The sequence below is a fragment of the Rhea americana genome, unplaced genomic scaffold, assembly GCF_003343005.1.
Source record: "Rhea americana isolate MKP2758 unplaced genomic scaffold, rheAme1 scaffold_408, whole genome shotgun sequence".
NCBI lineage: Eukaryota > Metazoa > Chordata > Aves > Rheiformes > Rheidae > Rhea > Rhea americana.
Window position 1 is genome coordinate 301,021 of NW_028186544.1, and position 20,349 is coordinate 321,369.

A 20,349-nucleotide genomic window follows, 5' to 3' on the forward strand; every position below is an offset into this window, starting at 1 on the left:
TATGATGGGATGAGGCACCAGCCTAATCTAGAGGTTGTGCTACCTTCTACAGTTGTCTGCAGATGCTTCTTTCAGGGATCTATCAATCTCAAATTTCATACACCAACTTAAAGATTTTAGTTTTCCTATGGGCYGTATTTCCCTTGCCTCCTTCTGTCATCCCTACCTTCACCAGAACCTGTTACACTACCTAAAATCCAGCTTCAGAGGACTAGCATGCCTCCCAACAACTCTCAGAATACCAGGCAGCATACGGAGTTGCCTCACCCTGTCATCCTAATGTGCTCGAAATAACCATGGTGCCTTATTCCAACCAGTATCTGCCAAGCACTACCCAGATTTGAACTTGGATTATGCTGTCTGCAGAAATCAACAAATAAACTCTTTTCACTCTATCCTGCAAAGCCTCTGTAGTTTTGTTTGTTTGCTTGATTTTAATGAGCTGCTGATTCTCCTGATGTTAAACTGGCTTGACTTTTCCTAGAGTTCATGGAACACCATTCTGTAAATGAATACATCTCTACAGGACTCTGAGTGCRGCAGTTAGTCTGGCTCAGCCTGTAGCTCCAGCCTTGGGAATTCTCTTAGGAATGACCATGAAAAAGTAGAAGCTTTGCTCTTCCCAAGGACTGCAGCATTCAACCAGATCCCACCTCACTGCTGGTGTTCAGGAAACATTTGTCTTCTGCCTTTTCTTTCAAATGGAACTCAAGGCCATTGATGCCTAAGATGAGCACCCCAACTCAGGGATTGCAGGGCACTGCTGAGGAGCAGAAGGAACCAAAGGAGCTGATTGGGCTGCTCCAGCTCTCCCCCACTGCCCACCATGCACAATCCCATTGTAGGCCTACTCTCCTGCTTCCCTGCTGCGCCGATCCTGACCATGACTTTCAGTATGACCAAGGTAGTGTCCTCATTCATGTTCTCCAGGCCCAAAGCTATGAATGAGAAGAGCACAGATGTTTTGCTCTGCCCTATGGTACTGGTTTCTCATCTCCTTAAGCAGTTTAGAGTCTAATCCTGCTCCCTAGCCCTCTGACCCCATGCAGGGACAACTCCACTCTTTTACTCACCCTTGGTATCTGGGCCATGCTCCTGACTACTGATGAGCTCCTGTAGGCTGGGCACCAAGGTGCACACACCAAAGTGTGTGAGTAATGAAGTGAGACCACTAGTCATGGCAGCATAAAGACCAGCCAGAAATGTGAGAGATCCCTGAAGGCATTACAGGTGGTCAGAGCCTCGGCGACAGCTCTTTGGTCTTTTCTAGTCATGAACTGGGGAGGGGGAATTAGAGAATTAGTGATCATTCTGGCATGCTGTGACATCAGGACTTCAAGGACGTCGAAGGATGTGATTGTCTCTGTAGCGTTGTCTTTCTTTGATTAGAAGTGTAAGAACGTTTTTTTTACTGTGAGGGAGCTCAATATTGCAGGTTGCACAGAGAGGTTGTAGAGTCTCCATCCTGGAGATAGTCAAACCCTGACTGGACATGATTCTGGGCAATCTGTGCTAGCTGACCCTGCTTGAGTAGGGGTGGGGAGGAGGCTGGATCAGGTGATCTCCAGACACCCCTTCCAACCTCAAACTATTCTTTGGGTCTGTGTGCCTTTCCCCACTGCAAAAGTGGTGTGGCATTTGAATCAAGCTTTCCCCATATCTTCTTCAGTTCCTCTTTCATCCAACATTTGTGTGCCTAGAGCATGGAAAGCTGGTCAGGGGAATACCCAAAGAACAGGGCATTTCTGTAAGGTAGAATGCAGGGTTGTGGAGGTGGCATGGAGAGGAGAGGTTAGGCAGGATATGAGTTTTGTGTAGGGCGTCCCTCAGGCAAGGGTTGCAAAGGCACCTGCAGCATGGATGCAAGGATGCACTCCCAGCACAAGCCTGGGCCAGTGCATGCATTGCTGTGGGAAACTGAGAAATTGTTGCTATAACTGAGAAACAGCGTGCCTATAGGTTCACTACCGTGTTTCTTTGTTCCTTTGAAAAGGAGACCTATAAGGGAAGCTTCTTGAGAAGTTACAGGATGAAACATGACAGCGTCTAGTTGCAAGCCATGATGAGTGGGTAACCAAAGACACTCACCTCCCTTCCAGGTATGGGGTCTACTGCCCCAACACACACACACATGCACATTCAGTCAGCAGTGCCACAAAGATCTCACACATAGAAGTTAGTTCCTGAAAACACAGGCCAGCAAAAGACACAGGCCATACCTAGGCAGTCCATTGAGCTGACAAGAGCCTCTGATAGCTTGGCTGAGAGCCATGTAGTATGGAGTGCAGGGTGTGCTAACATTAAATCTTTGTGAGACTGGCTGCATATCTTTTTTGGAAATTCACTCTGATGTGGTGAGCTGCTCATGTTTGTGCCACTGGGTCTAACAATCAGACCTTGGTGACAACAGAGACCTCTCCATAACAGGATTAGAAAGGCTCTTCTCGAGCTACAACAGTGGCCAAAGTAGATAAATACACCAGTAACTCTAGCAGCTCTGCATCAAAACCATGGTAGCAGCACTGACACAGGCTTTTCACTTTTGCCAGCTATACACTGAGCATGCATGCCACAGTCCTGTAATCATGGCTCAGATGCCTAGGAAAGAGACCGCACTACTTTTTTTCTATTTCAAATATCCAAATTTTTATCCTGTCAATCTGTACAGTTCAGCAAGGGGAGGGCCCCCAAATTCCCCAGTCAACCCTCCTGCCACAGATGGAAAGGTTCAAATTAGATTTAAAGAGCTCTAACAAGTGCTGGGATCCATTTTAGTAGTTAGCATTATCGTACAGTGATAATCACACACAGACCAGCAACTGCAAACCATCACATGGTATTCCTTGCACTGTTGCCTGTATTCTTCATGGATCATTTTTAGTGAAGTGCAGAGTTATGAGAATGACTCTCATCCAGGCAAGGGCTCTCTCCAAAGACAGGAAGGAATTGCTGGTTGTGTTCTTGCAGTGACTCCAGACTTCAGAATTTACAAACTAAAAACAAAAAAATCACTCAACAGGCAAAATCCAGTTTGCAGAGAAAGGTGAAAGGAACAAACTGATAGTCCTCATGGGACATTCATCTTCATGTTTTGTTTTTTTCTGTTGATTCATCGCCAGACAGGTAGGACCAGTCTTCTTTAGTCAGAATCAGAACTGCTGCTTGAGCTGCTTGAGGAGTGCTGGAGGAGGAAGAGAGTAAATGATTTTAGGATAGCATGGAAATGCCCCTCATTCATGCCATTTATAATAGGTGTTAATGATCCTACATCTTTAGATATTTGCCCTGGGTACCCGGCTGTTTATTGTTTGGCTCTTACCAATCCACCCAATGCAGCATATACAATAAATACAGCTGCTGGCAGGACCTGTTGCAAGTGTCTCTGGTAACACTAAGCTGACAGCACAAGTTCAACAGCAAGAGCTGTCCCAGTGCAGGGGCCATAAAGGGGTCAGGTGTCTTCCCAGTGCCAGAGCCAACCTGGGTCATGATTGAGTCTGTGGCGTACACATCTGGTGCAATGCAGGCAACACAAATCTCTGACTGCATTCAGAGCTGGCTAACTCACCTTTCTCCAAATATCTTTGCACTCTAGCAAAAGTCGTGTACTCAGGTTTGCACACTGGCTTAACTGTAAGCCTGTAATTAGCATTGTTAATATCACGCTGAGAGCAAGCCTATGTGTGATTTATCACAACATCAAGGCCTCAGACAATAAATTTCAGTGTCTTGGCAGGGCTACCTTGGCATTAAGATGAAACGGCTACTAATAAAATGATCACAACATTTATTCTGAAACTGTTAGAGTTTCCTGGCCTTCAACCACATTATACAGTTGGAAACCACAATGTTTTCTGCCACAATGTTTGGAGAATATAATTGCAGGCACATAGTGGGGGAGGAGGCTGAGAAGGAGGAGGGGTTATTTTAAAAGGATGTTAAGGCTCATTAAATTCCAGAAGAGTTCTGCTTTCTGTCAGTGAGGGCAAATGTCAAGGCAGATAACTTTCCAAGCTGTTAAATGTCAAGAGGAGCTCATGGTTTGCTTTGCTTGCAAAATGCTTGTCTGGTGGTGGTACTGGAGTTTTTGTTTAGCAGGGTTTTTGTTCCTTACTCAAACCTACTCCAGATGGTGCCAGTCACTAAGAAGGCATTTTCTGTAGGCCTCCCAGAAGCATTTGGGAGGATCTTCCCTCCACAGGGATTTGGTGTTTACATCACATTTCCTCTCTGCGGGTACAAGACTAGGTTGTTCTTTAGATGCTTGACAGGATATGTGTAGATACATATGTTTTTTAATCTGTACAGTTGTAAACAAAGTGTACCTTCTGCCAGCTCCTCATTGTAGTGAAGCCCTCATTCTATGAACACTCAAGTACTTCATGTACTCTGTAGCAAGTGTATTTAATGCTACAATCTGATTATGAAAAACTGGCACCATTTACATTCTCTCTTAGATGCAGAAGTAGTCCATGGACAATTCTTAAGCAAATTCCTTACCAGCCTTTAAAAGGCAAAAAACAACTCTCTGAAGGCTGAGGAATGAAAACAAAGAAAAGTTTTCAATGTCTATTGAAATTACTACATTTTTGGAGAAAAGCATACGCTTAAAAATCCTCAAAAATGAAAATCCTCAAAAAAGGAAAAAGAAATTTTCTGGGCAATAAAATCACTAGCTCCACAGCAGTGATTCTAAAGAGGGAACTGAACTGCTTTTGTGATGAAGGGCACTGAGCCTTACAAAGACATGACCCACTGGTAAGCAGAAGGAAGTCCTGAGATTCAGTACACCTGATGTGTGTGTCAGGGCTCCTCTAGTATATTGAGCTGCATCAGACCTATATTTGAAATGACTTCAAGAAATGATGTAGCTGATGTTTCAGTACATCACCACAACATCTCTAGCCCAGAGAAGCCTGCCTAGAGAGCTACAGCATGTGTGGGGTGACCATAGGATTGTCAGAAAAGATCAGAGCAGGACTCTTTCTCCTTACCTTGCCTCCATGGTGCTTATGGCTGGACTTTGAGTGTTTCTTCTTGTGCTTCTTATGATGCTTCTGATGGCAGTTAGTTGGGCATGGTGGGCACACTTGCACTCCTGGTGGGGGGTGCCCATGGGGGTGATGCCCTGGATGGTGGGGCCTGTGGGGGTGATGTCCAGGAGGGCAGGGGCCAGGTGGAGGGGGACCACAGGGGTAGCTACCCGGGTGTCCCATGGGATGGGCTGCAGGGGGGGCAGATGGTGCTGGAGGGTAGCCAGGATAGGGACCTGGTGGCGTGTAGGACCCAGGGCATGTTGCCGGGGCAGGTGGGCAAATTTGCACTTGTGGTGGTGGTACCCCTCCGGGTGTTCCTGGAAAGAAGAGAGTATATGTTTGCAAGCATTGCCAGACCCCATAGCTCCCCGCACAGCTGATGCCTGCAGGGAGCTTGTGTACCCCTGCACGTAAAGGATGTGCCCCAGCTTAACCCCCCTCTCATCACAAACAATGTCCCATCACCCTTTGGTAGCAAAGTAATCCCTTTGGGTTTCAGTGGAGATCGCACCAAACCACTCTCCAGTCTGCAAAGACCAGGCAATGCCCATGGCTCTCCCCAGGCCGTGCTGAGCCCCCTCACCTTGGTTGGGGTTCCACATCCTCCTGCAGCCTCCAAGCTGGAAGGGAAGGACAAGTGAAGAGGTTAACAGCTACTCTTGTAACCCAAGGCTGCACTTCAGGATATCCCATGAGAACCCTTCCCTCACTTGAGCAGCCGTGGCTCCCTTCACTCTCAGACCCTCTACAAGTGTGTGGGTTGGGCAACACAAGCCTCTTGCCTTGCACACTTGTACTGGCCTTCRTGCCACAGCAAGGGCACAGCCACGCCATGTACTGCCCCCTGAAAGGCTGCAGGGCCTGGAAAGTTTAAAGAGCACTGCAGTCCAAAGGTGGAATGTGGCTCTTTTAGCTGCACTTTAGTCTTTGGACTTGGCCATACCAATCACCATTAGATTCTCCTTAGCCCAGCTGTGCACCGACCCAGCCCTGAATTCATCATCCTTTGACCTAGGTGGCCCCAGCCGTGCAAACAGGTCTGACATCTAGCTCCAGCGTGTTCCATAGCACTGCTGCTCCTAGCTCCCCAGGTATATATCCCTGTCCACACTGTACTTCTAACCACAGGTATGTCATCATGCTGTGAGCAGCCAGGACCTGGCTTGTCTGCCCCAAATATCTATCCCCAAGCACAAAGACAATATTCATCTCCCCAGGGATCTCACTCTACCACAGATCCTCACAGCTGCTCTGTCCCTCTCAGTGTCAGCCCTGTCCCCCAGCAACAACTACCTTGGCTTTGTGTAACCTGCAAAGCCTGGGCAGGTGGCTTCAACTGAAAGGAGTTAAAGGAAATAGTAAACCAGCTCAGGCCCAAAGCATGCCCTCTGCACAGGCTGTGAGCAAGTTTGTGTGCTCAGCCTCTGACTGCATACACACCAAGGGGCCAGGGGCACAGCATCCCAGCCCAGCCCATCCACAGGATCAGTGCACCCTGGTCGACAGGTACCCGTGCTCCCACTGCTCCAGATGCTCCCGACTGCCCCCCAGCTCTGCTATGTACSGCTCCCTCATGAGCCGCCTTAACTTACCAAAATTGCAGAAAAACAACACAGCAAAGGCAGCTGCAGCAAGCACTCTGCAGTCAGCTACTGAGCCAGGGGCTGYCTTCAACTTTCCTTGGCTCGGGGTCTGCTAGACACAGCAGGGTCSTAACAGAGGGTCCTGCCCCCCCACCCCCACCCCTGCATGGCTGCCATGTGGCTTTCTTGTGACAATGCATAGCCCCAACACACACACACACACACACACACACACAACCCCAAAACACTTGCCAGCCCCACTGGCTATAAATGCAGACATTCAAACCTCCGCTTTAGTCAGAAGAGAGGACCTGCACCTCTTCCAGCAGCAGCTCTGATCACTGTCTCTAGCACGGCTCTCCCTGGGGTGGTAGGACCAGCACTCTGGCACCCTTTAAATAGGTGGGCCCTGCCTGAGGGCAGGGCTGACACCCTAAAGCACTGAAACTGGCTTTACCACTCCCTGCTCCCCTCTGCTTTCACCGTCACCTTGGACACATACAGAAATGTAAACACACCGCACCCAGCCCAGGCACAAAGGTCTGCTAGGGCTGATAAAAATGTGGGAGCAAGGGTGGAGATTTTCAGCACCTGGCATCAGCTGGTGGGGTGAGTCAGGCGTCCCTGCCGTGAACCATGGTCTGTGCCCCAGGCACCAACATAAAATCCCAGGAGGGGATAGACATGGGGAAGGGATGAGCTCCCTGTCCATGGGCGCTGCAGGGCATCCAAGGTCAGCCAAATGCCTGGGTGTCAGAGTGAGAGCAGACAGAGGTGTTGCTGCCACCTCCCCCCCTTCACCCTACAAGAAGCTCTACCAAGATGTCCCTGCATTTCAGTCCAGCTCCTGGGGACAAATGCCCTGGAGCTGGGACAGCCCAGGTGAGAGGCAGAGGGGATTGTGCGAGGCACTCTCTCACCTTGGATGGGCAGTCAGAGATTGCTGGTGATGCCTCCCCTCTTACTGCCAGAGAAATGAGGATCAGGGGAGGCAGGGGCTCCCCTGGAGCAGGTCATGGTGCTACAATGGTGTGAGGGTAGGTGAGGAAATATCTGCCATTAGATCTAAYGATGCAGATGGCTGTAGTCTGTGGGGCAGATGAAGACATGAGGAAAGGTTGGGTGCCTGATGCTCATCTCATTTTCTCCAGGCAGGTGGGGCAGCATTTTCCCCATGCTGTCCCTGTGGTGTGCCCCCATTTACACAACCCAATGGTGTCCTGTGTTTGGTATCACTCCTTTCCCTAGGGCAGTGAGCAACGCAAATATGCTTGTCATGCACAATAAAAAAAGACACTCTGCAGCAAGTGACTCGGGGAGAGGACATTCCCCAGACCTAGAGGCAGGAGGGTGTCATGGGATGTTTTCTGAGTGCAAAAGCATGCAGGTGTGTGTGTAAGGTCAGGAGATGCCCATGCACAGGGTTTTACTMTACCAGCCATCGCCTGTGAGCTGTATCGCACGAGCATTCTTGAGTTGTGCTGGCTAGGTGACTGCCCTAGAGCTGGGGAGCTCTGTGCATGCAGCAGGCTGGGGTGACCCCAGGTTCACCACTGAACCCAACCCAGTACAGACAGACTTGGGGCTGCGGGTGGCAAGGCCAGGCCCAGACCAGTCCTTTCTGGCGTGAGCCAGGGGAACTAGACTCCACCACCAAAATCCACTCTCTGCCCTCCCTGTCTGAGCCAGGGAGACACTGGTTCGGGCCAGGGGACACAATGGGGGGCTCTGCCTGAGCAGAACAGCTCTCCTAGAGTGGGTGCCAAAGAAGCCCAGGCAGGGACACATGTGTTTCCCAACTGTATTTGCTGCTGCAGAGCTCCACAGCCCAGCCCTGAGCCCCTCTCACGCTGCCCGCTTCTCCAGCAGTGCCAGCACAAGTGCCAAGCTCTGCTTCGCCTCTTCCAGGAGCCCGGAGACCTTCTGGGACATCTGCACAAGGAAGGAGAAAGTTAATCATTTGCCACTTGAAAGGACGCAAAAGTCACTCCCTTGTCTTTGCTGCCTGGCCCTGCCATGCACAGCCCAGCACAAACCTTGCTCATGGTGAAGGGCCAGGGGTGCTGAGTGTGTTGGACACCTGGGCCGCCCAGCCCCAGAACAGAGTGTTCTCAGGGGACCTCTTCTGCATTTCTGCCCCACCTTGTCTCAGTCACAGGGCCCCCACGCAGTGACAGTACCAGGGCACAATGCAGCCCCTGCTTACCATTTGCTTGAACTTCTCATCTGTTATGTCTYTGAGATTGATCATGACATTGAAATAGGCCCCATACACACCAGCTTCCAGCATCTTRGCTCCCACCTATGGAAAAGGTTTTTGGAAAGCAATTTTAATAGCCTTTATTGGTGAAACAGAGTAACATTTTAAGGTCCTACATTAGGTCAGACCCTTATGCTCTAATTTGCCCATGGATTTCTAGTCTCAGTGACTTGATGCTCACTGCAGCATGCAGGCCTGGCCTGTTATGTGAAGCAGTGCTTTCCAACCCAGTATTTTCAGTCAGTGGCTCTGAAGGTAGGAACTGTGGCTTTGCCACAGAGATGGGAAAACTGAGTCAAGAGGTCCTTTGGGGCTGCCATCTRCCAAAAAGTTAGTGGGCTAAAACTACTGGCTGGTTCAAAAAGCAGAGCTTAAGAGATGCATGTCATAGGTCTCCAAGGCCACCTGAGCCACACAGCARTGGGAAACCTTGCTGGAGAAGGTAATAAGCCAGGCAGCCTCCAAGGTCCCATCCAGGAGAGCATGCAGAGTTCCATGGCTGAAGCAGCTTCTGAGTGTGGGGCAGTACCTGGATGTCAGATTTGCAGGCCAGGTTGCAGTGGCATGCCATCTCCTTTAATGCAGGCCAGAGTCCATTCACCTTCTCTGCCAGGGCACAGGGTACTTCCACCGCCGTCTTCAGCCCCTGCTGCATGGCAGCTGCACGCCTAGTAAGAGAGGATAGCCCCCACGTGAGCACCAGGACAAGTATATGCTGCCCCAGGTAGCTCTTCTCCTGCCACATGCAATCCCCCATCATCAAGGCAAGCTCTTGGGCCAGCAGTGGTATTGTGATAAGAGTTAATTCATTCATGAAGCCAGCCCAGCTCACCTCGCCCTCTCTTCAGGGGTACTTTTTGGCAGCTTCATAGCTTCCTGCAGGTAAAGAAAAGTAGGTTTGGTCAGCCAGGGCTGCAGCTTGTTCTGAGATCTCATGTGCCCCACATCAGGCGCTGCAGGAGACCTCTTAGCTCCCATAGTCTGAAAAATGTCCCTTTACCCCACACGATGTCTCTTACCTGGATCTTAGATTCTGTTTCAAGTTACTGGGCTTTCAGAGCAGAGATTTGCTAATGTCCAGCTGTTTCCCTGGACAAATGGGAGCACTCACAGTGTCAGGGAGCCCCATTTTACCCATTAGCTGGGTACACTTGCTCCAACAGCCAATTCCTGAGGTTGAGCTTACAGCTCTGCTCCCAAGGGTCTCCAGGGGGATGCAATGCTGCCACCCTGCTCCCAGCTGGAAAACCGCCCCCTTCCCTGACACCTGCCCGACAGCAGCGGGACCTCACCATGTAGCTGCTGAAGGCACGGGAATCGGCATCAACCATGGCCACCAGTTCATCCATGGCCTGGTGGAAGGGGGGAATCAGCTTCCTCATGACAGCATCCAGCTGCTCAAACTGCCGCTTCCCATAGCTCATCAGCCCCACCATACAGCCCAGCGCTGCTCCCTGCAAGGGCAAGGGGAGTAAATCCTCCAGTGGGATTCAAAGCCCACCTCTGCCACCACACCAGGTCCCCTTCAAGGCCTTGGCCTACCAAGAAGCGCCCTCACAAGGAACCACCCAGAGGAGCACTCAGGTAGGCAGGGGCATGCCACCCACCCTGGAGCTGGGACACATACCAGCGCAGACACAGCTGCAGACACAGAGCCTCCTCCTGGTGCCGCTGACCTCCCGCCAACTGCTCGCACGAAGGCATACAGTGGCTTGGCCACCAGCCCCTTGTCTGCTTCTCCTGCCTGTACTAGGTACCTGTGGCACAGCAGAAACACGAGTCAGAGCCCCCATACCAGCTACCAGCCCCCTGCACATGGGGCACTGGTCACCACTGTCACATCCCTTCTCCTCCCCGTAACAACAAATCGCCTATGCTCCTACACTGCTCTCTCCAACAGGTTTTCATCTGTCCCAAACCCCTTAGTTCTATAGGCATGGAAATGTGCCTGGGGAGCAAGTCTACCCCTAGACACTGCACCACTGCAGTCGTGCCCGAGGGCTTCAAGGACTGGGGCTTAAAGTGCATATACTCATTTCACACCAGCACAGATGAATTTCCCTTTCCTCTTCTCCTACACAGAGCATACTATCTGCTATAAAGATGGTGTCTGTCTTTGGAGGAAAGCACACGAGCCAGAGGCTGAAATTTCCGCTGCTGTGTGCTGGAAGGGCTGGATGGAAATTTAACAAATACTTGCCTGAATTTGTCAATAAAATCTGCTCCTACTGCCTTTCAGGGGGATCTGAGTTCCCTCTGAATCCCAAATTCATAACCATCAATTCTTGGTGGCAGGGTCCATCTCTGTGTATGTGCAGCATTCAGCAGAGTGGTCCCCTGGCTCCTTGCAGGAGGAGCCCAAAGGTAGCAAGAATACAAGCACTGCTTCCAAAATAAGCTTGATAAAAGAGGTGGACCATGGGATTCCCCCCATCCAGGCAGACACCAAACACAATAAAGAAAAGCAAGAAGCAGGTCCCTACTCAATGACACGCTCCCGGGGGTTAAATGGAGACAGGGAATCCAGGCCCAGACGGCTGATCACCTGCAAGAAGCAGCACATGCCACATCAGTCCGCAGCTAGGATCAGTATATCCATGCACAAGATGTAGTGCCTTGTGGTGCTACCAGGCACAAATCTCCCTGTGCTCAGCTAGGACACCAATGCGTCCTACTACATTTTTACTCACTTCTTTTAGTTAAACATGAGCTCTTTGATCCCTGGAAGACAGCTGTGTAGGCTACCACCCAGGGGAGAGGAAAGAAGAGCCAGGCCAACGAGTTTAAACTGCCCTAACCCACATTGTCACCAGGTCTGAGAGAATTTCCCATCCCAAAGCTGGGGTATGTTCATAGCCACATGAGAGCAAATGGAAAATGCACTGATAAATAATTAGCTTGCTCTTATCTAGCACAATCCCCATACGGTGGAAAAGTTCCTCCCCACTCCTGGAGCTCCTCCTGGAGCTGAAAACTGGCGTCTGTCTTATTTTTTTTTTCCATTTAACACGGATCTTGGGACAGTTTCTTGTGAAGGCAAATGCTGTCCTTGAATTTTGTGAAGATCTCCTTCCCCTCCCTGCTTCCACACAAGCAGGCTAAGAGGCCTGTACTCTGCCCTAACAGGATTTACCCTCTAACAGGGGTTTTTGCTCCCCTTAGCATCTCAGCTTCTATAGATCATGACAGTAAATCAGTTCATCTCACCCACTTTGTCCTCACAGCTTGCCAGGCCACTCCCAGTGGTAGCCATCATCTCTCAAGTGAAATGCCACAAGGGCATACAGTCTGCCTGGGGGCTGACCTGATCTCAAATCTCCAAGCAGTAACAGAGAAGGTGGCACTTTGGGAGGTTAGTGAGACCTTGCTTGTGATCTCATGCCAGTCTTGGTGCCAGGGGAGCCACATTACCAGCTTTAACTTGTGTTCCTCCTCCAGGATGAAAAGGTTTTCCTTCTTGATGTAAAACTCAGCTGCATCCAGCATGGCCTTCTTGGGGATAAGCCCCACCAGCTGGGACCCCACCACAGGGAGCTTCAGAGCCTGCAAAGGACAGTGGAAATATGACTGCCCTCCAGAGATATTTGCCATGCCTCCACTACCACTCTTCTGTCTGGGACTAATGGTCCCTTTCCTGGGATCTGAGAGGCACACAGAAATGCCTTCAACACATCTCCCACCTTGCAGAGGTGAGTCTGGAGCTGGGAATTAGCAGCCAGCCACTAAGTACTTGGGGTTTCCTGTTGCTTGGGTCTCTGCCTGGTTTTGCTGAGCTGAGAGCAAGACAAAGCAGAGCCAGACCCTTGGACACGGCCAAAAGCTTGCAGGGGGATAACCTTTACAAAGTACCCAGTTGAGAAAAGCATTGCATGCCACTCTATACCTCTCACCTCTGCGTCTCGGCAGACCGCCTCATAGACTTCGTGGAGTGGTGTGGTCTCAAAGTCCAGGAGGTTTGTCGAAACCTGGGCTATATTCTCTTCCTCCAAATACCAGCCAATTCCTTGGACTTTCTTCAAGCGCCCGGGCTGCAAAGAGCTTCTGTGGTCAAGGTGCAGGAGTGGCCAGCTCAGCCGTGAGATGCATAGGGGCAATCAGGACCATGCCCAGTACAGGGCCAACATGAGGGTACCTGGTCAGTGCCGCGGCCCTGCTCCCGGATGTTGAGGGCAATGCGGTGAGCCAGCTCCTTGGTGCAGAGCAGGTTGATGTTGTATGCAATAAGGAAGGTCCGGGCTCCCGTCACTGTGGCCCCCCACCGGGGGACAAAGGTGGGAGGCCCAAAATCAGGAGCCCATTCTGGTTTCACAAGCTGGGGAGTGAAACAGAGCACAAGGGAGGAAAGTATATTGGCTAGCACTGCCAAACAGCATGAGTGGGCTGCTGAGGCTGTGCCGAGATGGACAGCTGTCCATCCAGGGAAAGTGTCTACCTCCCCAGTCGGTGCCTGCAACAACCCCTTTCACATTCAGCAGCATCCAAAGCATTTCATTGGTTCCTCTCAGTCTGGCCAAGACACTTGTACAAATGAAATAAAAAATGAAAGTAAAAAGGCACAATTTTTCTTTCTCTTTTTAACTATTTTACTTTAAAACTTCCTCCCGTTTCAGTTCTGTGTAAAGGCCTCCATAGGCTTAAAGCAGAAATGTTACATTTCATGCCAAAGGAAATATTTCACTCAAGTTCTCTGTGGTCTTTTTATCTCACAGAGGACAAAATGAATCAATGAATCTTCCAGGATGAACACGCCCAGCTGCCTCAGCCTCTCCCTGAACGGTCCATGTTCCAGCCCTGATCATCTTGGTGGCCCCCACTAAAATTACTTCAGTTTATCGACATCACTCTGGTGCTGGGGTGCCAAAATTCAGCCCAGTATCCAGATACTGTACCCAGACTCCTTCCCAGGGAAACTTGTAAGGTTGTTGGTATAGAAAGATCCCAGCATTATTTTCCTCTAAACACTTTTTTTTAAGCAAAGAGTAGAAGGTCACATGAGAGCTAGTTTCACACCCCTCAGCCAGCATGAGCAATTGCATCAGGAAGGGGATGCTTCTCGTGGGGCCCAAAGTTTTGGTCTGGGGGAGTAAAGTGGCAGCTAAGCCAGCCCTCGGCACCCACCTGCACAAAATCCTTCCCTGAGGCCCAGGAGATGCTGCTCAGCTTTGCCCATTAGGCAGGACAGCCTATGCTGCCAGGCACACTTACCTTTACGGGGAGTGCCTCGTATTCTCCTGCACGAATGGCTGGCAGGGATTTCCTGCTCTCCTGCCGTGCTGCCTCTCCATACAGGTAAACTGCAAGAGAGCGCAGGGAATGAAGGACARGCCAGGGAAGGGTGTTGTGGCATGTCATCTAACAGGGACCACAGGTGCGTTTTTGCCCATTTGGAGAAAAAAAGTATTTTTGCCCTACTTAAGCCTTTATAAAAGAAGTGCATCTTATTTTATATAGTCAAGCATTGGTGCGGATGGAGGCACAGCCCTGGGCATCCAGCACTTCCCCCACTCACCAGGCACCCCCAGCTCTGTCGACAAACGCTGCCCAAAGTTGTAGGCGCAGGCAATACACTCCTCCATGCTCACGTTCATAACTGGCACAAAGGGGCAAACATCCAGGGCCCCCATACGAGGGTGTTCACCTGGGGACAGGACCAGATGTTAGAAGGAAGGGAGCAGGTAAGAGTAAGCTGGACAAGGAGGGATGAAGGAAAGCCTTTTCCCAGCCCATTTTGGAGACTGAGCTTACAGYCTGTTTGCCATAATGCATTTCCAGTGCAAGGAACACAGTGTTTGAGACAGTAATACATACTCCAGCTCAGCAAAAGGATGGTTTCAGGCCCTCTGTAAGAAGAATATGAGCAAGAGCTTTGTACAGTCTGGCTGATATCCAGCCTGGCAGTGCTGCTTGCTGGAGACGCAGATACGGGGGACTGGGGCCTGACCTGCTGGCAAGCAGCTCTGCAGAGAAGGACCTGGGAKTGCTGATGGATGGACAAGTTAACTATGAGGCAGCAATGTGCCCTTGTAGCCAGGAAGGCCAATGGTATCCTGGGCTGCATTAGGAGGAGTGTTGCCAGCAAGTCGAGGGAGGTAATCCTGCCCCTCTACTCAGCCCTGGGGAGGCCTCATCTCGAGTACTGTGTCCAGTTCTGGGCTCCCCAGTACAAGAGAGACATGGAGCTACTGGAGAGAGTCCAGCATAGGGCTACGAAGATGATCAGAGGGTTGGAGCATCTGCTCTACGAGGAACAGCTGCGAGAGCTGGGCCTCTTTAGCCTGGGGAAGAGAAGACTGAGGGGGGATCTGATCAATGTGTACAACTACCTGAAGGGAGGGTGTCAAGGGGACGGGGACAAACTCTTTTCAGTTGTCCTGTGTGACAGGACAAGAGGCAACGGGCAGAAATTGAAGCACAGGAAGTTCCGCCTGAATTTCTTCACTGTGAGAGTGACAGAGCACTGGACCAGGTTGCCCAGAGAGGTTGTGGAGTCTCCTTCTCTGGGGATATTCAAGGCCTACCTGGATGCAACCTGTCTAACATGTTCTAGGTGACCTTGCTTGAGCAGGGATGTTGGACTAGATGATCTCCAGAGGTCCCTTCCAACCTTACAAATTCTGTGATATATGCCCTGCTTGGCTGCTGGCAATGCTTTTGTATCAATTTTTAGCCTCTGTGAGAAAAAGACAGATTTTGAGTTGATGAGCCATGCTGCCAGGGCACAGCTGTGGCGATGCAAGGCATGCCAGGAGCCATTCCTGCATGCCACAGCCAAGAGGGAGGCTCACCCTAGGCCCCAGCTGCCAAGGGATGCTTGGCATGGGGGCAGCTCCCATGCCTCCCCCAGGCTTACCCGTGTGCCGACTCATGTCAATGAGCTGCTCAGCCACTCGGGCCGCATTCAGTGCTCCTTCGACAACAGCTTCTGGGGCTCCCACAAAGGTATAGACAGTGCGATTAGTAGAGGGCCCAGCATCTACATCCAGCAACATGCAGCCAGGCGTCTGGGAGATGGCTTGCCCCAGCGCCTCAATCACCTGTGAGAAGGTGAAGACGGACAAGGAGACTGGGCAGCAGGCCTGATGAGGTGCCCACCTCAGTCCTGAGAGCTGTGCAAGATGGAGGAGCCTTTTTGCAGCTCTCTCCAGCCCCATTCCCACTGGCACTGAGGTTGAGGGCCATGATTAAGAAGGAGACCACACACTGGTGGGTACCACTCCATGCCACTGAGGATGCTGGACTCTAGTGCATGAGCATCCTGCTTCCAATGGGGGAGCACAGTGCTGGGACACAGCCCCTGGCTCCCTGCAAGCTGTAGCCTTGTGGCACAGGAGGGAGGGTTGATCAGGTGCCAGCTACATGCTGGAAAGTTCTGTCACAAATTGCTATTCCTAAAAATACTGTCCCCTGTCAGCTTCAAAATTGATTTGTCTCTGCAAAGCCTGTTTCCTAGGGTAACCAGGATTTTTAGTGTAGTATTTGTTTTGGCTCCCTAGAAGGGCCAAAGTTCAGCTTGATGTAGACACCCAGCATGAATCATTTTAACCTAGACAGCATAATGTTTGACAAAACAACTGAAAGAGAGATTTCCAAATGGGATATGCCAGGCCACCTTCGTCRAGAGCCCTGGCAACCTATAGGTAGCAGAAAGCAGCAGGGCTCCAAATCCCTGTTTCTTATGAAAGTGCAAAAAAGGGGAAAGGACTGCATTTGGGCAGCAAGCACTGCCTGCACAGCCCATACCTGGAGGCATACCAGACCAAATCTGGCACAGGGTCTGCAGCAGGGCACAGCCAAAATAGGGCTGCAGGACACCATCAGTCCCAAGCAAGCACCTTTTGGGACTAGTGAAACTCCTATGAAATGCTGCAAACTGTCCTCTATGGTCTCTGCCTCTTTCAGGCTTGCTTTTTTCCCTAGGAAACAACATGAGCTTTCTCTGACTTTACTTCAGTGGGATTTTAGCTAGCAGGAAAGGCAACAAAGAGTAGTGGCAATAGAAAACTATAAACTGAGCTAAAAAATTCAGGGAATAAAGTGCTTCAGAAGTTAACCTCAGACTAACCACCCACCTACACTGTGCAGAGATGTCTGATTCACAGCCCTGACCTGCAAGCAACCGAGCCACCTGCACCCCCCGGTGCCTCTCACCCCATCGCCTCCTCCACACTACTCCCTTACCTCTTTGTTATTCCCCTCTGAAAAATTGGGGACACACTCCACCAGTTTGGCCATGGTGCTGGGGTCTGCCTGTACCAYCGCAGCCACGTGCTGGGTTCTATACACTGTGCTGGTTTGCCTGAGCAGTCCTTTCCAGAGCCACGGAGAACCAAAAGCCTTTCTAGTATCCAATCAGTTACTTTTTCCCAGAGCTCAGGTTTCTCATTAACCATGCTAATCCAAAGCCAAGAGACAGAAAGGGTCTTGGTTAAACAAAACAGCAGTGACTTTGGGTAGAAAAGTCCTTCTGGGCTTTGTGCAGCTGTGGGCAATATGTCCCCAGGCCCACAGGTGACGTGTGCACCAGGGCTCATCAGTAATCACTGACCACTGATCACTAGCCACAGGTGTTGCCCCATGAAGGAAAGCAGCTGTCTGGCCCCAGCACCCCTTTGTGACTACCCATTCAGATGGCCTGCTCCTGCCTAGAGGATAGTCCACATTAGCAAAGGAAAAGAGATGATCCTCAATGTCCCTGGGGCTCTTTGGAGGATGGGGAGACCAGAGATGCCCGGCTGCTGCAAAGAGAAGACTCACATAGGGAAGATCCTCAACATCTTCCAGGTCCAGTCCCACTCCTGACCCCGTGGTTGAAGGCTTGGCACTCCTGGGGCCATGTTGCCCTGGCTGGGCAACAGCAGGGCCAGTGGTGCCCAAAACAAGGGCTCGTCCGGGAGTTGAACCCGGGACCTCTCGCACCCAAAGCGAGAATCATACCCCTAGACCAACGAGCCAGGATGGTGCARGTGGGACCCCACCAAGCTCAGCTCTTGCATCCCACAGCCCTGGGCATGGAACAGGGCCTAGTGCTGCTGGGGGATGGCTCTCCCCAAATGTTCCCTCTCCCTCTCTCTCTTCCTCTGCTCTCAAGCCAGCAGCTCTCTCATGCTCCCCTGGAGAGGAAAGAGAAGACAATACAGGGAATATACCCWGGACCCTGGGGAAAGGACTATAGCGCTACCTCCCTGTATGCCTCAGCTGCAGCTTCCCCAGCTCTCTGGGGCTGCAAAATCTGGGCCCGGGGTGCACACCCCTCCTGCCTTCGGGCTGCTCCAGGGCCAAACCATGATACATGGCTCTCCCTGTGCAGTAACTGCTGTCCAGAGGACAAGGGACAGGGCTGGGGCTGCCACCCTTTTCTCCAGCCCTGACTTTCCCCTGAGGGCCCTTGGGCTGTGTCCAGAGGACAAGGGACAGGGCTGGGGCTACCACCCTTTTCTCCAGCCCTGACTTTCCCCTGAGGGCCCTTGGCAGCCCAGGATGGCCCAAAGCCYCAGCTGGAGATTTACCATGCCAGCCGTGGACCCTGCGAGTAAAACCTCTCGCTGTGAGCAGGATTCGAACCTGCGCAGGGAAACCCTATTGGATTTCGAGTCCAACGCCTTCACCCCTCGGCCATCACAGCCCAGGTGTGATTGTGGCAGGATGCATGTACATGTCCCCCTGCCTGCCGTGAGACACCCAAATGGCCTTTGTGGGTATGTCACCCTGGCCTCTCATAGCTACTCTGTTTTATGAGAAGTGGGAAAGTCTCCTGGTTGGGCAGCAGCACAGCCCATGCACACAAGCCAGGGCACATCAAGGGCAGTCATGCCTGCTATGATGGCCACGGGCAGCCTGGGCRCCTTTGCMATGTCCCAGAAGYCCAAATGGATGRTCCCCATGAGAGACCTGCGAGCAATGCGRCATCCTGTGCCTGTATGGAAACAAACAGAGGCAAAACCCAGAAAGGGCCAGGACTTGCCCACCTTGTCCGTGGAGAAAGGGCTTTTGGGGGCAGCACTGTGGACAGCAGAGCAGGGCAATGCCAGCAACACATGCCCCAGCAAGCAGCTCTCCCTCCCCTTGCCCTGCATCCAGAAGGAAGTCCCCTGACCTGCCCCAGAGCCACCCTCCTCCCAGTCCTGGAGTCACTTGACCAGCGCAGAAATGTCCTCCCCAGGAGCTGGGTGCTTGTAGAGAGGAGGCTTCTTCCCAGGAGGCAGCCTTTTCCAGCACTGCAAGGCAGCTTTGTGGAAAAAAGGCATGTGGAGATGCTGGGGCTTGAACCCAGGGCCTCTTACATGCAAAGCAAGCGCTCTCCCACTGAGCTACATCCCCCTGCCTGGAGGCTGCCTGCACGCACTGGACACTGCTGCTCACTCCATGTGTGGCATCTGTAACACCCCCCAGAGCTGGTGAACTTTTAGCTCATGCCACATCCACTCATGCCTCTCACACCAAGGGTGCAAGAGGTCTCAAGTTCAACTCCTGGACGAGTCCTTCTTTTGGGTACCATATTTGCCTCTTTAGCCCAGTCAGCACAAAGCTTATCCAGGGCCTGGTCTTTGGCTTTCTCTCCCAGGTCTTTGTGCTGTATAGGGCAAGTGGGGCTGCTCTGCATGCCTGAGGTCTCAGCTTTGCTGTGTCTCCAGCCTGGTTGGCAGGMAGGGACCTGCCAGATCCTAGCTGCACTGTGCCCCAGCCCCATATGTTGGCTGCGGCCACCAACTGTAGGTGGCTGCAAGTGCCAGGCACATGGAGCCACTGGGGTCCCAACACAGGCATCACTGGAGATCACATCTACAAACTGACATTAGCCTTTTGGGAGGGAAATGCATTTCCTTGTGCCCCGGCACAAAGGAGCTCTGGCATCAGCATCCCCCCACTGCCTGCAAAAAGCATACCCAGGGCCATGGCCATAGGGTCTTTCCTTCACCTAATCTCTGTTTTCTGTGTCTCCAAGAAAGGCCAGATCAGCTCATGCCATCAGAGCAGCCTGCCCAAGGGAGGTGCCTGGCGCAGGGCCAGCCATGCTGTGCACTGCCCAGAGTTTGTCAACAGTGCAGCCAGAGCAGGAATGCCTCTCTTCTTGCATCCAGGCTACAGCACCAGGGCTGAGTAGGCCCAAGGCCATGGACTGTAAAACCCTCCTGCCCTGGCAAGTTTCAAGGCCACAGGGCTGTGCAGGGTGGGCAGTGGTGTCCAGTGGGTGTAGGCAGCCTCCAGGTACATGGATGTAGCTCAGTGGGAAAGCACTTGCTTTGCATGTAAGAGGCTCTGGATTCAAGCTCCAGCATCTCCATCTGCTTTTCTTTCCCAAAGCTGTCCTGCTGACAGTGGCTGTGATGGAGGAAGAGTTCTCACTTAGGTCCCCAAGGAAAGTCCTTGGGCTTCCCATGTAATTACTGGGCTTGGCTTTCTTCCCAGGCACTTCCAGGATCTGGGTAAATCCCCTCAACTSTTTCATTTTCCCTCCCCACAGGAGCTGCAG

At 51.6% G+C, this 20,349-nt stretch overlaps 1 protein-coding gene, 1 long non-coding RNA gene and 3 other non-coding genes across 6 annotated transcripts; all 5 read right to left on the reverse strand.

The window, feature by feature from the left end:
- Positions 1–2,621: 2,621 nt before the first annotated feature.
- LOC146590439 (uncharacterized) lies at positions 2,622–6,982 on the reverse strand. 2 transcript variants are annotated; one of them, XR_014897013.1, is made up of 4 exons: positions 6,937–6,982; positions 5,620–5,656; positions 4,995–5,353; positions 2,622–3,181 (listed from the first exon to the last, which is right to left on the reverse strand). It is a non-coding gene; the product is annotated as an uncharacterized LOC146590439 (long non-coding RNA). The 2 variants fall into 2 exon arrangements; XR_014897012.1 differs by having other exon boundaries at positions 6,906–6,981.
- Positions 6,983–8,464: 1,482 nt separating this feature from the next.
- FTCD (formimidoyltransferase cyclodeaminase) lies at positions 8,465–17,111 on the reverse strand. Its single transcript, XM_085314559.1, has 14 exons — positions 17,058–17,111; positions 15,730–15,913; positions 14,389–14,517; positions 14,085–14,173; positions 13,012–13,191; positions 12,770–12,907; positions 12,291–12,422; positions 11,363–11,424; positions 10,507–10,636; positions 10,172–10,333; positions 9,712–9,755; positions 9,409–9,547; positions 8,826–8,921; positions 8,465–8,551 (listed from the first exon to the last, which is right to left on the reverse strand). The coding sequence occupies exons 1-14, from the start codon at positions 17,109–17,111 to the stop codon at positions 8,465–8,467; spliced, it is 1,626 nt and encodes a 541-aa protein (XP_085170685.1).
- A 647-nt stretch (positions 17,112–17,758) lies between these two features.
- Positions 17,759–17,830, reverse strand: TRNAP-UGG (transfer RNA proline (anticodon UGG)). The gene has a single exon. It is a non-coding gene; the product is annotated as a tRNA-Pro (tRNA).
- A 589-nt stretch (positions 17,831–18,419) lies between these two features.
- TRNAS-CGA (transfer RNA serine (anticodon CGA)) lies at positions 18,420–18,501 on the reverse strand. Its single transcript has one exon. It is a non-coding gene; the product is annotated as a tRNA-Ser (tRNA).
- Positions 18,502–19,124: 623 nt separating this feature from the next.
- TRNAA-UGC (transfer RNA alanine (anticodon UGC)) lies at positions 19,125–19,196 on the reverse strand. The gene has a single exon. It is a non-coding gene; the product is annotated as a tRNA-Ala (tRNA).
- Positions 19,197–20,349: the final 1,153 nt, after the last annotated feature.